The 15,732-nt window shown below is 44.1% G+C and overlaps 1 protein-coding gene across 1 annotated transcript in view; it reads left to right on the plus strand.

Annotated features, from left to right (window-relative positions):
* The window catches only part of LOC136572041 (phospholipase A2 inhibitor and Ly6/PLAUR domain-containing protein-like), a 38,850-nt gene extending 31,465 nt beyond the window's left edge, over positions 1-7,385 (plus strand). The window contains exons 3-5 of the mRNA XM_066572659.1: positions 955-1,101; positions 5,174-5,314; positions 7,050-7,385. Coding sequence (XP_066428756.1) covers positions 955-1,101; positions 5,174-5,314; positions 7,050-7,237 — 476 coding nt within the window. The 3' untranslated portion in view covers positions 7,238-7,385. The remainder of the gene's footprint in view (positions 1-954; positions 1,102-5,173; positions 5,315-7,049) is intronic.
* Positions 7,386-15,732: the final 8,347 nt, after the last annotated feature.

Below are 15,732 nucleotides of genomic sequence, written 5' to 3' on the forward strand. Positions count from 1 at the left end.
TCAGTTTTGTTTAGAGACTCCAGTAGTTCCTCATTGGCTAGAATCCTGTGATGTATCCGTGGCTTCTGCAGTGTGCTTGCTGGTAATAGCAGTAACAATGTGCATTTATATCCAATATTCCTTAGTTCTAGTGCCTTGTTTTAGTCTAGATTGTTCTTGGTAGTGTGACTTTGTTCCTATGGTTGTCTAGACCCATCTTGTTTCCTAGATTTGTGGCCTTTGTCTTTCCAATCCCTGTTTGATTCTGACTTCCCTTGTTTATTATTCTGCTTGCGTGTTTGGTTTCTTACCTGGTTCCTAGTGCCATCTTGTTTTCAAGGACAGTATTTCAGATAGGGATTACTGAGGGCTACTTAGGGACATGGGTGTCTGGTGTTAGAGACCGTATCAGGAAGAGCTTAGATAGATAGCATTAGGGACAGGATTCCTCTAGTTATTTCTGTTCCATGTGATCTTTGTCAGTCTCCTTTGTCAGTTTCAATTTAATCATCTTCATCCTCCTCTTCTGGTTACTTGCATTTTATGTCCTGTAATCTAATAGAGAGTTCTTAGTTTTTGTATTAGTGTTTGCTGTGCTGATTCTTGCTTCTTAGCTATTATTCTTACTGACTGACCACTTATTACAATGTTGAGCTTTACAGGAAATCCTGGCATACCTGGGAACTGGGAGAAACTGGTACCAAGGAACGGCAACTGATAAAAATATTTGACACAAAATTGCGTGAAGGTGCCTGTGTTCTATATACAAGAGTGGCATTTTGACAATGCATCAGGTGTCTACTCTCAGAAGATATATAGATACAGGGGCCAGTATGATTCTTTTATTTAAAAATATAGGTTTTATATGTACACATCAAAAATCTGAACACTGGAGGTGCAATTTGCAAAAAATGCTGCCAGTAATGGAATGGTGAAATTTTAGTAAGAAAAAATGTTTGCTCTTTCTATTTGTAGAGGGAGTGACGAGCGAATTGCTGATCAGGGGATGCGTACCTTCATCTGAATGCAACCTCAGTGGCACCATGAGCATAATGAATGGACAATTTGGGACTGTCAGTTCATGCTGCAGCTCTGACGACTGTACTCCTACTCTTCCTACACGTAAGTCATCCATTACGGTTTTGTACTACATACAAATGTGGTTTTGTTATGTCTTCATAGACTTTTCAGCTCCTAGTTTACTAACACAGCTTAATTTCCATTCCGTATGATTACAGATGCCTTCGGTAACGTGGCACACTATCACTCAGGTCTGCACAATACCGAGCTAGTTACAGTAGCCAAAAATTACCAGGGAATGTATTTACTTCTCTGCTCATCTTGTCTGGTATTGTTTTAAGTGCAAATTAGTCTCACTATGTCTGTACATTTGTATAAGTATGCCACATCGAGATCTGTTTCATTTTGCCTTGATGAAGGACCCTGAGTACGTCCGAAAGCTTTCAATAACATCATGTATTTTTGTTAGCAAGAGAAACCAATTAATCTTGTAGATATTATACCTTTTTAATGGCTAAGAACAATCACAAAAATATAAGCATAATTTTGCAAAAACAGAAGGTAAAACACAATTTGTCACCAATTTTGCAGCCTTATTAAATGCTACTGTAACCCCAGGGAACTATCAGTGCAGTAGAATCTCAACTGTTATCAAAGGTTTATGCGATAAAAGTCTTAAATAGACCTAAAGTTATATCACTGGATCATCGTTATGGAGAACGAAGGTGTACTAATATTACAGTTTATCACTGGATTATTGGATTACACAGATAACAGCACAGTACATTCATACAGATGGTTGATAATTGCTTTGGGATCACATTTAATGTACGCTGAACGCCCCCTTTATTAGACACCTCAGTCCTCTCATGACTGGAGCTTACTTGTATGGATATTAGACCCCAGAGTGCAGCATAAAATCAAGTGACAAATTATCTGTAGATCAGATTCAGTGAGAATCCACATTAGATGGGAAAATCCAGCAATCTGAAGGCCCATTTACACGTAACAATTGTTGTGCAAAATTTGATCAAAAGAGAGTGCACGATAATCATGACATCTAAACGCGAAGTCTTCATCCACTGTTTGGTTTTCGTTTGTCGCTCAGTTTCAGCCTGCATAAAAATCACTGCATAGAATATGAAGCACTGAGCGAAAAGTGAGCATGAAGGTAGCGATCCTCAGAAATAATCTGCTTGCCTAAACATTCTGCACGAGCGTGAACAACTAGCGGTGATGTGACTCGCTTGTGCACTCGTTTAAATGAGAGTTGTCCCGTGTAAATGGGACATAAGCGACTTCTAAAAAGTTCTGTTCATCAGTGCTAGACTAGCCGAGAGCAGGATTTCACTGACAACCTAGTAGGAGGTTTTGTGTAGCAGTGTGCAGAGCATACCGAGAATGGTGAGATTGAGCAAAAACATCAAGTGAACGGATATCCGGTGGGCAAAAACAACTCATTGCCAGAAGGAGTGAGAACAGGATGTCAAGAACGATTCTGATGAACGGGTGCAGCACAGTCAAGAGCAGCCAAAAACAATACTGGTGCTGCAATGACCTTGTCACTCATTAGGAGAGCTTTAAACTAAAACAATATGGGAAGGGAAGTGAAAGAGGGAGGGATATCTAAAGAAGAATATCATGTGGTCTGCAGTAACTGTAATGCAAGAGTAAAAAAAACGAAAGCTTATAATGAATTAATGCTTGCAACAGAGGCCAAAAGCAATAACAAAAGGATTTGGGGGCATGTCAAAAGCCAAAGTCAAGTCAAAGATGCTATTGGATGCTTACAAGATGAAAATGGTGAATTGGTTAAGAATGATGTTGAGAAGGCCCAACTTTTAAATTCCTATTTTGTAGCTGTTTTCTCTCAGAAAGTAGATGGAACATCAACTGATCTTCCCTGTCCTATTGAGGGAATAAAAGAAGGCAGGCTATCTATAAGCAGAGAGATGGTGAGGGAACACTTAGCTAACTAAAATGAATTCAAGTCTCAGGGTCCAGAGGAATTACGTCCTAGGATACTAAATGAAGCAGCAGAGGTAATTGCTGAACCACTCGCTATAATCTTTGAAAATTCCTAGAGAAGCCCCAGAAGATTGGAAAGGGGCAAATGTTGCTCCTATCTTCAATAAGGGGAAGAAGGTGGATCCTGAAAACTACAGGCCTGTGAGCCTGACTTCTATACCAGGAATGATCTTTGAACAAATTATTAAACAGCATGTATGCAAGTACTTGGATAAAAATGGAGTAATTAACTAGAGCCAGCATGGGTTTGTAACAAACAAGTCCTGCCAGACTAATTTAATTTCCTTCTATGACAGAATCACCAACTGAGTTGATCAGGGAAATGCAGTGGATATAGTATATTGACTTTAGTAAAGCATTTGACAAAGTATCTCATACCATATTTACTGAAAAAATGACCAAATATGGGGTTGACAGGGCAACTGTTATGTGGATTCACAACTCGCTGAGTGATCATACTCAAAGAGTGGTCATAAATGACTGCACATCCAAGAGGAATAATGTATCAAGTGGGGTCCCACAAGCCTCTGTCCTTGGCCCAGTGTTGTTCGACATTTTTATAAATGATCTGGAAGAGAGAAATGATCAGAAACTGATCAAATTTGCCAACGACACAAAGCTAGGAGGGATAGATAACACTAGGGAAGAGAGAGAGTATTCAAAAAGATCTAGAAAAGCTTGAACAGTGATCAGAGACTAACAGAATGGTATTTAACAAGGAGAAATGTAAAGTCCTACATCTGGGCAAGAAAAATGAAAAAAAAAAAGCACATAGACTGAACATGAGTCAACAATGTGATGTAGCAGCTAAAAAGGCAAACACAATTCTGGGATGTATTAAGAGAAGCATAGAGTCTAGATCACGTGAGGTCATTATCCCCCTCTACTTTTCCTTAGTCAGACCTCATCTGGGATACTGTCTGCAGTTCTGGGCACCCCACTTTAAAAAAGACATAAACGTACTGGAGTAGTTCAGAGAAGAGCTACCAGGACGGTGAGTGGTCTGTAAATCATGTCCTATGAGGAACAGTTAAAGGATGTGGGAATGTTTAGCTTGCAAATAAGAAGGCTTAGGGGAGACTTAATAGCTGTCTACAAATATCTGAAGGGCTGTCACAGTGCAGAGGGATCAGCCCTATTTTCATTTACACAAGGAAAGACTAGAAGCAATGGGGTGAAACTGAAAGGGAGGAGACACAAATTACATATTAGAAAAAACTTTCTGACAGTGAGGGTGATCAATGAGTGGAATGGGTTGCCACCGGAGGTGGTGAGTTCTCCTTCTATGGAAGTGTTCAAACAAAGGCTGGACAGACATCTGTCTGGGATGATTTAGTGAATCCTGCACTGAGCAGGGGGTTGGACCAGATGACCCTTCCAACTCTACCATTCTATGACATGTGCAATTCACCATTGCTTAGCACAAATATATTAGAACAGCATATCACCAGTTCCAGTACCATCAGATCAGATAAATCCAGACATCTTTTGAACCATGCTGAAGGCAATGTCAGAATTTGCTGCAAGCAGCATGAATCAATGAACCTTTCCTGTCAGCTATTCAGAATCTAATTTGTGGGAACTACAAAAAGCTTCCGGTCCACGTGGGCCAATATTCCCACAGAACGGTTAAAGCAGCTTGTGGAATTTACAACATTAGGAATTGCTGTGATTTTGAAGGTCAAAGAAGATTCAAAGCGTTCCTAGATGGGTCTCTAATAAAGGGGACATTATATTATATATTGTATTGTATATTATTGATGTTAAAGATTTAAATGGAACTTCTGCCATGGAGAATATCTTTCTATGTGCTCCGATGTGAAATGTATAGATAACACTGGTGGTTCATCTAGTAAGACATCTTTCTGTCAGTAGAGCAGAGACCTGCTGCGATTAGCAGATCTCACTATGAGGGACCCTTTGTGTCTGTGTATTGCATGGAAGATCACTGATTTCTTTCTACTGTATAGAGAAGGTGACTAAGAAGTGTCCTGATTGTGATGTTAATAGGCTCTAACAGAGGGGCAACCGATTCATCAAAGAGAAGGGTGGATGATGAAGGTTCTTCATAGGTTCATACATTATGGTTTATGTGCTATGAAGACAAGTCATCATCTTATTTTTTTTTTCTCCTGTTCTCTTCTAGTTCCAACAAAAAGCTATAACCCCAATGGAGTGATCTGCCGATCCTGCGTTACTGCCCAATCTACCTGGTGTTACACTTCAGATACTGTCCAATGTACAGGAGATGAGAATATGTGTCTTCTCCAGACAACAGAAATACCAGGTTTTAATAACTATTTTATTGTTGTACTTCACTTTATAGGAAACCTTTGACTAAGATTGAAAGGATCTCTACACAGAGATCTTACCAACACCTAACTAGTCACTGAGGGCTCAGTCACACGGGCGCATCGGCACCCGCACACCGGCGCTGAAGCGCCCGTGTGACTGACAGTTAGAAGACGGCTGTACCTGAAGACGTCTTCAGGGACGTCCGTCTCCTTCCTGCAGTCACACGGGCGCCGATGCGCCCGTGTGACTGAGGCCTGAAAAGAACTAAAAATTAAGTTTTATTGAAAAAAATTATTCCAATTAGTGTACACTGATTTAACAATTACTCTATAATCATGTGTAGATCCCCTATTCCTATTATATCATTAGGGACCACAGTTTCTGATATCACATAAGAGAGTTAGATGCTTCACCTCTACAGTGTCAATTGGTACTATACTTCGAGACTGAAAAAAAAAAAATAGCGGTATCGTAGAATAAGGGCTCCCACACACTTGCGATTGCGTTTTTTGTCAACGCGACTGTCAATGGGACTTTCTAATGTTAAAAACGCAACACAGTGCAACTTGCGTTTTTGGTGCATTGCGTTGCGTTTTTAACATTAGAAAGTCCCATTGACAATTGCGTTGACAAAAAACGCAAACGCAAGTGTCTGGGAGCCCGAACTTGTAAATATTTCCGTATGTACAATCAAACTACAAGTGACTGATCTATTAGTACTGATCTCACTAATGAACTACGGACACTTTGTTACTTAAGAAATAAAGTTAAATGCAAATTTGAGTAACAATAAAAAATATTTATGTAGACGTGAATCAAGTGAATATAAAGGATCCCTACGTAGCCATTTAAATCCAGGCCTTATTCCTTGCTTCTGTATCATAGATAGTCATCTGTATAGCCTGGCATGACAATAGGCATTTTAATATAGCACATAGAAAGATTTTTTACTTGCCCAGAGGCTGATATAAGGGGACAAGCTACAGTTTGTCAGCTGAGTAAATCTTGCAGCAAACAGTGGAATAGCTAATTCTACACTACTGATATATACACAGTGCGAAACATCATATCGGTGTGTCTGCGCTGAGTAGGTGGTTACGCCACTTTTCTGCGTATTACAAAAAGTTATTCTACGATATAACTATTTTTTTTTCAGTCTCGAAGTATAGTACCACTTGAGACTGTAGAGGTGGTTTGGAACATCTATCTCTCTTGTGTGATATCAGAAACTGTGGTCCCTGATGATATAATAGGAATAGGGATCTACACATGATTCTAGAGTAATTGTTAAATTAGTGTACACGCCATGATATTTTAATAATTTATTTAAGAAAACTTAATTTTTAGTTCTTTTCGGTGATTTTGTATAATTCTTTAGGACTTTTTCTGCCGCTGTGACTAACACTAAACTAGTGAACTACATAGTCCTCGACTGCCTATTTGGGGGCCAGTAAAAGTATTTGCTGTTACTAGAATTTCCAATTGAAGAAAAAGGTTTTCAGTTTTCACATGCAAACATTTTATAGCTTATTGGGTGTTTAAGCGGGGTAGAAAATAAATACTAAAAATAAACTGGCCAATCACAGCAAAACTTTTTTTCCAGGATAATTTATGAACAAGCTGTATTTTGATTGGTTGTTAGGGTCTATAAGGCCAGTGTATGTTGTACTAGCTTCATTTATGAGGCCTCATATTGTGGTACATAAAATCTTTGTTTATCTTTGCAGGATCAGGCTCAGGAGCCATGCGAGGGTGCGCAACAAAGTCCTTCTGTGATATTGGCAGCCAGTCCATTAACACTGGAGGATCAACAATGAAAGCTACATATACCTGCACCAGTGGCAGCATAAGTGCCCATAAAGTCGTCCTGACTCCAGCCATTGTGTGTCTTCTACTGCTGAAATTGTTCCTCTAACAGTTGTAAAGGATCCTGAAACAAGAGAAGTTTACAGGATGGAAGATTTTATAGCATTCCTTTATGGTGTCAGGTTTTGATCCTAATAATCCTTGGCTGGAAAATATATTGGCTAATACATTAATAAACACTCGTTTGCTGTATTTAATCCTTTTCATATTCTCTAATTTTACTCTTCCTTTTCAAACAGCTTCCACTGATGATGCAATAATAACTTGTGAAATGACTCCTCCCCCACTTCAACAAAAAAAACCCTTTTTTTCTTTATCTCCCTAATCTCATTTTAGTCTTATATGGGAGACAATTGCAAATACTGTAAACAGAAAACATCTTAACTAGAGATGAGCGAGCATACTCGCTAAGGACAATTACTCGATCGAGCACAGCTCCACTCCATTCATCCATCCATCCATCCTGACCCCCGCAGCTCTACTCCATCCATCCATCCTGACTCACACAGCTCCATTGCATCCATCCTGACCCACACAGCTCCACTACACTAAACACACACACACAGCAGAGTCCTGCAACCACTGATCACCCCCATGGTCATGTGATCCCTGACTCATCCCACACAGATCACATGAAAGTGACATCACCACAAGTCCTGGAAGCTGCCGGCTCTGTGAGTTTGTGTGTCTCCTCATGTCAGGACTGCCAGGGGAGGATTAACCAGTGCCATGCAGCTCGGGCTCTACAGGGAAGCTACTCTGTGGCCAGGCAGTCACACATGGCCCCGGGCAGAGTGCACACGGGGCGGCCTGCAGGCACTGGATCTCCTGCAGCAGCTCTATAGCGTCCAGTATTAGGTCCTCCACCTGCTGTCGCTCCCTGCAGCGCTGCTGCCAAGTTGTCACCCCCCTCACTGACAGCACCCATGGCATCCCGCAACGGCCGCTCTCAGCTTCCTATGCCACTGGCTTCAGGGTTAATGAATGTTTTCTGCAACACTTTGTCAGCAATACAGTTCTTAAACAGATCTTCAGTAAATGTCCATGCACACTGTGCGGCTTTCACTATGTCATCCTGCACAGAAAACATCATGTCCTGCAACCGTTGTATCATTTTAAGTCAGTTCTTAGCGTGCCATTCTCCACAGAACCCCAGCAAGGCTCTTTTAGGAGGTCTCCCGTGACTACCGCCATCATGACTGCACAATGTATCATGAAATTAAAAAAACAAAGACACAAGTCCACCAACTTGCCTTGCAGATGTTCTCTACCTGGACCTTTGTTACTCCCCAGCAACCACAGTTTTCGGCCTCCATGCCCTTTAAACTGCTGACTGCAAACTTTCATTGATCCTCAGCAATCAAAATTTTTTGCCTCCTGGCCCTTTAAATGCTGTCTCCAGAAGCACTGCTCACAGCAGACATCCTCCTAACACATGGCTTGCACTCTGCAGCTTTGTGCACCTCTCCATGCCAGCGCATTCTCCACCATGTGTGGCAAACTGGGGTCACTTGCCTGCAGATCTGTGAACTCTCGGACCATACATGGGCACCACAGGTGTAGACAGATGCTCCAGAGACAGGATTTCTTTAAATATGGCACCTGCCAGGTTTATTCCACAACAAACACGTACAGCATACAGCAGTAACACAACTCATTGTCCAGGGTTCAAAACCCCCTAACTAACCCCACCCTGAGTGTTTAGAGGGCATCCTCCTCTTTCAGATAGGTGACGGGCCCAAACTGGTTCGCACCAGACCTCAGGCTCCTTGTTCCTGATACAGCGCCCTTATACCACCTCTCACTGGGCCTTGCACTGCCCAAACTAGACTTCAGGGTAGCAGTCCTACCAGCTCCACTAAGCTATTACTTCTCATTGAGTGTGGCAGGAACTGATCTTTTTTTATCTTACATCCTGCCACACCCATGGTGTTCTCTCTTTGCAGTACCAGAATGCCTGTCTCTAGCCCTCTAGGCCACTCTGTATACTGCACTCCCACAAAGGTTAAAGCTTTGTCATGAATGTTGTACGATTCTGACGTGGATTATGAATCTGATAAAACTGTTGCTCTGGGACCTATGACTCATAAATGTATATATTGTAACAACCTCAAGTGGAAAGAAGAGGCTCCTGGTATTTGTTGCAGCAGTGTAAGGTGCAAATTCTGACTTTTGCACATTTGCCTGAGCTGCTCTGTGGCTGAATTATAGGACTTCATCCGGAGCACATGCATTTTATGAACTGTAGTAGCAATGGTTGCTTTCAAATAATGTCTTATGGAGCAAGCAAATTGTAGAAAATGGTTTTGTGCCAACTTTGAAAATGCAAGAACAGGTGCAGCACTTGGTTGGTAGTCTGCTGCCTTTGCCCCAACAAACCTCAATTTCTACAGATTTATTTCATTGGTGAAGATGAACGAGAAGCAAACTTGAGATGCAGCAATTTGCTTGGCGTGAACCACAATTTGAAAACCAGCCAATGCTCTTAGAGGATGCTTTACTGCACCTTCAGCAAGTGAAGTGGCTCTGGTCAAAGTTGGACAGCAGTTCGAACAACGAGATATTGTGTTACAAAGCCATGATAACAGGTTACAATGCATCAGTGAGTTGCACCAATCATACGATGCCTTACAGTATCCACTGCTATTGTTTTATGGTGAGGATGGTTATTCTATTGGTATTCCCCAGTGTGACCCTAAAACAGAGTTGTTCCTTAAAAAAAACTGTATCTGCATTACATTTTTATTCCTACCGCATTATGAGCAGAGAAACTGATACTAACTGTTTGCTGTACTCTCCATCTCTTTTCAGTCAATATTTAGTTGATATATACCCCAAAATAGAGAAAGAGTGATTAAATTATATTAAAAACAACCGAGCGCAACTCTGAAGAAGCAACAAAATACATCTTAAAGATCCTATAGGAAGGCAGCATACTGATTCCGCTCAGCTTGGACAAATGGTGGTGATTAGAGATGAGCGAGCACCAAAATGCTCGGGTGCTCGTTGCTCGAGTCGAGCTTTCCGCGATGCTTGAGCATTCATTTCGAGTAACGAACCCCATTGAAGTCAATGGGCGACTCGAGCATTTTTGTATATGACCTATGTTCCGCTTAGGTTTTCATTGGTGAAAATCTGGAAAACCCAAGAAAGTGATGGAAACGACACAGAAACGGATAGGGTAGGCGAGGGGCAACATGCTGGGCTGCATTTCATGTTCCCAGGTCCCACTATTAAGCCATAATAGCGGCAAGAATGCCCCCCCTAACAATTTTTACTTCGGACAAACCCTCATTAGCAAGGCACACCTTAGCTAAGCACCACACTACCTCCAACTAAGCACAATCACTGCCTGCGGGACACACCGCTGCCTGCTTCTCCTGGGTTACATGCTGCCCAACCCCCCACACACGACCCTGCGTCCGCAGCGCACACAAAAGTGTCCCTGCGCAGCCTTTAGCTGCCCTCATGCCACACGCTGGCTGCATAGCCACACCACCCTCATGTCTATTTCTCAGTACATCTGCGATGAGGAGGACCTGGAGGCACACACTGCAGAGGGTTGGCAGGGCCAGGCAGCAACCCTCTTTAAAAGGGGCAGGGCGATAGCCCACAATGCTGTACAGAAGCAATGAGAAATCCAATCCTGTGCCACCTCCGTCAGGAGCTGCAAACATGGGCATAGCAATGGGGAATCCATGTGCCCACACAGTATTCATTCTGTCAAGGTGTCGCATAGCTCAATCGACACCGCAAGGGGAAAGCCATCTGCGCTCTGCCCCCTACCGCAGTCAGTCAGTGTCTTTGTGCCAGACAGGTCAAACACCGCGATGGGAACTAAGTGGGCACCAACAGCATAGGTGGGTCCTAGTCAACACAAGACATGAACAAAAAATATATCTGAGCGACCAAACATGGCAAACTTGCACCGCGCCCACGACATAGGCCTCGGCCCACAGCTTCAGCAATCGTAGGCAGGAAGTGGACTTTCACTGCACCCAGGACATAGGCCTCTGCACAAACCCTCAGCAATCGTGGGCCAAGAGCAGACTCCAATGACAGCATAGCTGTGCACGTCTCATTAGCGCTGTATTGCTCCTGTAGTTTGTCCCAATGCAGTGCCCCGGATAGTAGAGCTAATGTCAGATGAAATACAGGTGGGCTTTGTCCCACACTGCATGCCCCAGTCTGACCGGGGTTTTTTATAAATAGTCACAGGCAGGTACAACTCCGCAATGGGAATGCCGTGTCCACCCACAGCAGGGGTGGCTCCCTGGAACCCACCAGTGGTACATAAATACATCCCATTGCAGTGCCCTGGACAGCAGAGCTAACGTCAGATAAAATACAGGTGGGCTTTGGCCCACACTGCATGCCCCAGTCAGAATGGGGTTTTTATAAGTGGACACAGGCAGGTAGAACTCCCCTATGTGAAGTTTCTTGGACCCACAGCAGGGGTGGCTCCCTGGAACCCACCAGCGGTACATAAATAAATCCCATTGCAGTGCCCTGCACAGCTGAGCTAACGTCAGATAAAATGCAGGTGGGCTTCGGCTCACACTGCATGCCCCAGTCAGACTGTTTTTTTTTATAAGTATACACAGGCAGGTACATCTCCCTAATGTGAAGTCCGTGTGAACCGACAGCATGGGTGGGTCCCAGAAAGCCACCGGCGGTACATAAGTAAATCCCATTGCATTGCCCTGCAAAGCTGAGGTAATGTCAGATAAAATACAGGTGGGATTTGGCCCACACTGCATGCCCCAGTCAGACAGGGTTTTTTAATACATAGACACAGGCAGGAACAACTCCCCTATGTGAAGTCCCTGTGGACCCACAGCATGGGTGGCTCCCTGGAACCCACCGGTGATACATAAATACATCCCATTGCAGTGGTACATAAATACATCCCATTGCAGTGCCCTGGACAGCAGAGCTAACGTCAGATAAAATACAGGTGGGCTTCGGCCCACACTGCATGCCCCAGTCAGAATGGGGTTTTTATAAGTGGACACAGTGGACAGCAGAGCTAACGTCAGATTAAATACAGGTGGGCTTCGGCCAAGAATGTTTTCATTGTTGGAGGAGGAGGAGGGGGATATTTTTGAGACAGTACGTGTCCTGTCCCTGTGTCCGTGGTTATATGCACCTTCCCAGTGACCGCGTCGCTGAAAAGTTGTCGCGCCTGGCGACCTAGTAGTGCGGCCTCGCCACCATCATGTCTTTGGGAAGCCTCTGTTTCCACAACCCTATAACATAGCAGTAGCATAGTATAGGCAGAGCCGAGAATTAGTAACATTTCAGTGGTAAGAGTATGGACAGACCCCTGTAACATTTCATTGGCAGCAGTGAGGACAGACCCCACTAACATTTCACTTGTAGCAGTATACACAGACCCCAGTAACATTTCAGTAGTATAGGTATAGACAGAGCCCAGTAACAGTTCAGTAGTATAAGTCTAGACAGACCCCAGTAACATTTCAGTTTCAGCAGTGTAGACAGACCCCAGTCACATTTCAGTTCCAGCAGTGTAGACAGACCACAGTAAAATTTCAGTACCAGCAGTGTAGACAGACCCCAGTAACATTTCAGTAGTATCAGTTGCGACATGCCCCAGTCACATTTCAGTTCCAGCAGTGCAGACAGACGCCAGTAACATTTCAGTAGTATCATTAGGGACAGGCCCCGGTAACATTTCAGTAGCAACAGTATAGACAGACCCCAGGAACATTTCATTTACAGCAGTATTGACAGACCGCAGTAATATTTCAGTAGTATCAGTTGCGACATGCCCCAGTCACATTTCAGTAGCAACAGTATTGACAGACCCCAGTAACATTTCAGTAGTATCAGTTGCGACATGCCCTAGTCACATTTCAGTAGCAACAGTATAGACAGACCCCAGTAACATTTCATTTACAGCAGTATTGACAGACCCCAGTAACATTTCAGTAGTATCAGTTGCGACATGCCCCAGTCACATTTCAGTTCCAGCAGTGCAGACAGTCCCCAGTAACATTAACGTAGAAGCAGTATGGGCAAAGCAGCAGATTCAAATTTCCCTAGCAGCAGTGTAGGGAGAGCATAGTATTTGTAACATTTCAGTAGTAGCAGTATAGACAGGCCCCAGTAACATTAACGTCGAAGCAAAATGGGCAAAGCAGCAGATTCACATTTCCCTGGCAGCAGTGTAGGGAGAGCACAGCATTTGTAGTATTTCAGTAGTAGCAGTATAGACAGACCCCAGTAACATTAACGTAGAAGCATTATGGGCAAAGCAGCAGATAAACATTTCCCTGGCAGCAGTGTAGGGAGAGCATAGTATTTGCTACATTTCAGTAGTATCAGTACGGTCAGACCCCCCAGTAACATTAACGTAGCAGCAGTATGGGCAAAGCAGCAGATAAACATTTCCCTGGCAGCAGTGTATGGAGAGCACAGCATTTGTAACATTTCAGTAGTAGCAGTATAGACAGGCCCCAGTAACATTAACGTAGAAGCAGTATGGGCAAAGCAGCAGATAAACATTTCCCTGGCAGCAGTGTAGGGAGAGCATAGTATTTGTAACATTTCAGTAGTAGCGGTATAGTCAGACCACAGTAACATTTTCGTAGCAGCAGTATGGGCAAAGCAGCAGATAAACATTTCCCTGGCAGCAGTGTAGGGAGAGCATAGTATTTGTTACATTTCAGTAGTAGCAGTATAGACAGGCCCGAGTAACATTTACGTAGAAGCAGTATGGGCAGAGCCCACTATTAGTTACATTTCTGTTATAGCAGTATAGATATGCCCCAGTAACATTTCCGTTGAAGCATTATGGGCAGAGCCCAGTATTAGTAGGATTACAGAAGTAACAGTATACACCAACCAAGGTAACATTTCAGGAGCAGAAGTACTGGCAGACCGAAGTAACATTTCTGTTGCAGAAGTCTAGTCAGACCCCTCTAGCGTTACAGTGGCAGAAGTATAGATAGGCAGAACAGAGTTACATTTCTGTAGCACAAGTGTAGGCCAACCCCAGACACAGTAGTGTACCATGAGTGCAGGCAAAGCCCATAAAAATTACTTGGATTACATTGTAGGCGAGGGCCCGAAAAATTGGTGTACCGACAGTACAAATGTACCCCAGAAAAATTGCCCATGCCCAACCCAGAGGGCAGGTGAAACCCATTAATCGCTTAGCGTACTGTGGCTTAATTTTTAACTAGGCCTGGAGGCAACCCAGTCTAAAAAAAAAGGGGGTTCAGGTGGAAGTTTCAATGCTTCAATGAGAATTGAAACAGATAAATATTATTTAGAAAAGTTATATGAGAATTTGGCCCACAGAAAAATTGCCCGTTCGTGGTGATTACGTGAGGTTTCAGGAGGAGGAGCCAGAGGAGGAGGACGAATATCATACACAGATTGACAAAGGTATTCAGGTACCGCTGCTGTCCGCTGGTGGAGAAGAGAAGTCTGGGGAAAGCCAGTCTTTGTTCATCTTTATGAGTGTAAGTCTGTCGGCGCTGTCAGTTGACAGGCGGGAACGCTTGTCCGTGATGATTCCCCCAGCTGCACTAAACACCCTCTCTAACAAGACGCTAGCCGCAGGGCAAGCCAGCACCTCTAGGGCATACAGCGCGAGTTCGGGCCACGTGTCCAGCTTTGACACCCAGTTGTACGGAGCAGAGGCGTCACGGAGGACGGTGGTACGATCGGCTACGTACTCCCTCACCATCTTCTTACAGTGCTCCCTCCGACTCAGCCCGGACTGGGGAGGTGTGACACAGTCTTGCTGGGGAGCCATAAAGCTGGCAAAGGCCTTGGAGAGTGTTTCCCTGCCTGCGCTGAACATGCTGCCTGATCTCCACGCCTCCCCTTCTACTTGACCCTCGGAACTGCGCCTTCTGCCACTAGCGCTGTCGGATGGGAAGTTTACCATCAGTTTGTCCACCAGGGCCCTGTGGTATTGCATCACTCTCAAACCCCTTTCCTTTTCAGGAATGAGAGTGAAAAGGTTCTCCTTATACCGTGGGTCGAGCAGTGTGTACACCCAGTAATCCATAGTGGCCAGAATGCGTCTAACATAAGGGTCACGAGAAAGGCATGCTAACATAAAGTCAGCCATGTGTGCCAGGGTACCTGTACGCAACATATGGCTGTCCTCACTAGGAAGATCGCTTTGAGAATCCTCCTCCTACTCCTCAGGCCATACATGCTGAATGGATGAGAGGCAAGCGGCATGGGTACCCTCTGCAGTGGGCCCAGCTGTCTCTTCCTCCTCAGGCTCCTCCCCCTCCTCCTCCTCCACGCGCTGAGATATAGACATGAGGGTGCTCTGACTATCCAGCGACATATTGTCTTCCCCCGCCTCCGTTTCCGCCCGCAAAGCATCAGGTTGCGGCCGTTGTCACACACGACCATGCCCGGTTGGAGGCTCAGTGGCGAAAGCCAGTGGTCGGTCTGCTCTGTCTGACCTTGCAACAGTTTGTGAGCCGTGTGCCTCTTCTCTCCTAAGCTGAGTAGTTTCAGCACGGCCTGCTGACGCTTGTCCACCGCTGTGCT

The sequence above is a fragment of the Eleutherodactylus coqui genome, chromosome 6 (assembly GCF_035609145.1).
Source record: "Eleutherodactylus coqui strain aEleCoq1 chromosome 6, aEleCoq1.hap1, whole genome shotgun sequence".
NCBI lineage: Eukaryota > Metazoa > Chordata > Amphibia > Anura > Eleutherodactylidae > Eleutherodactylus > Eleutherodactylus coqui.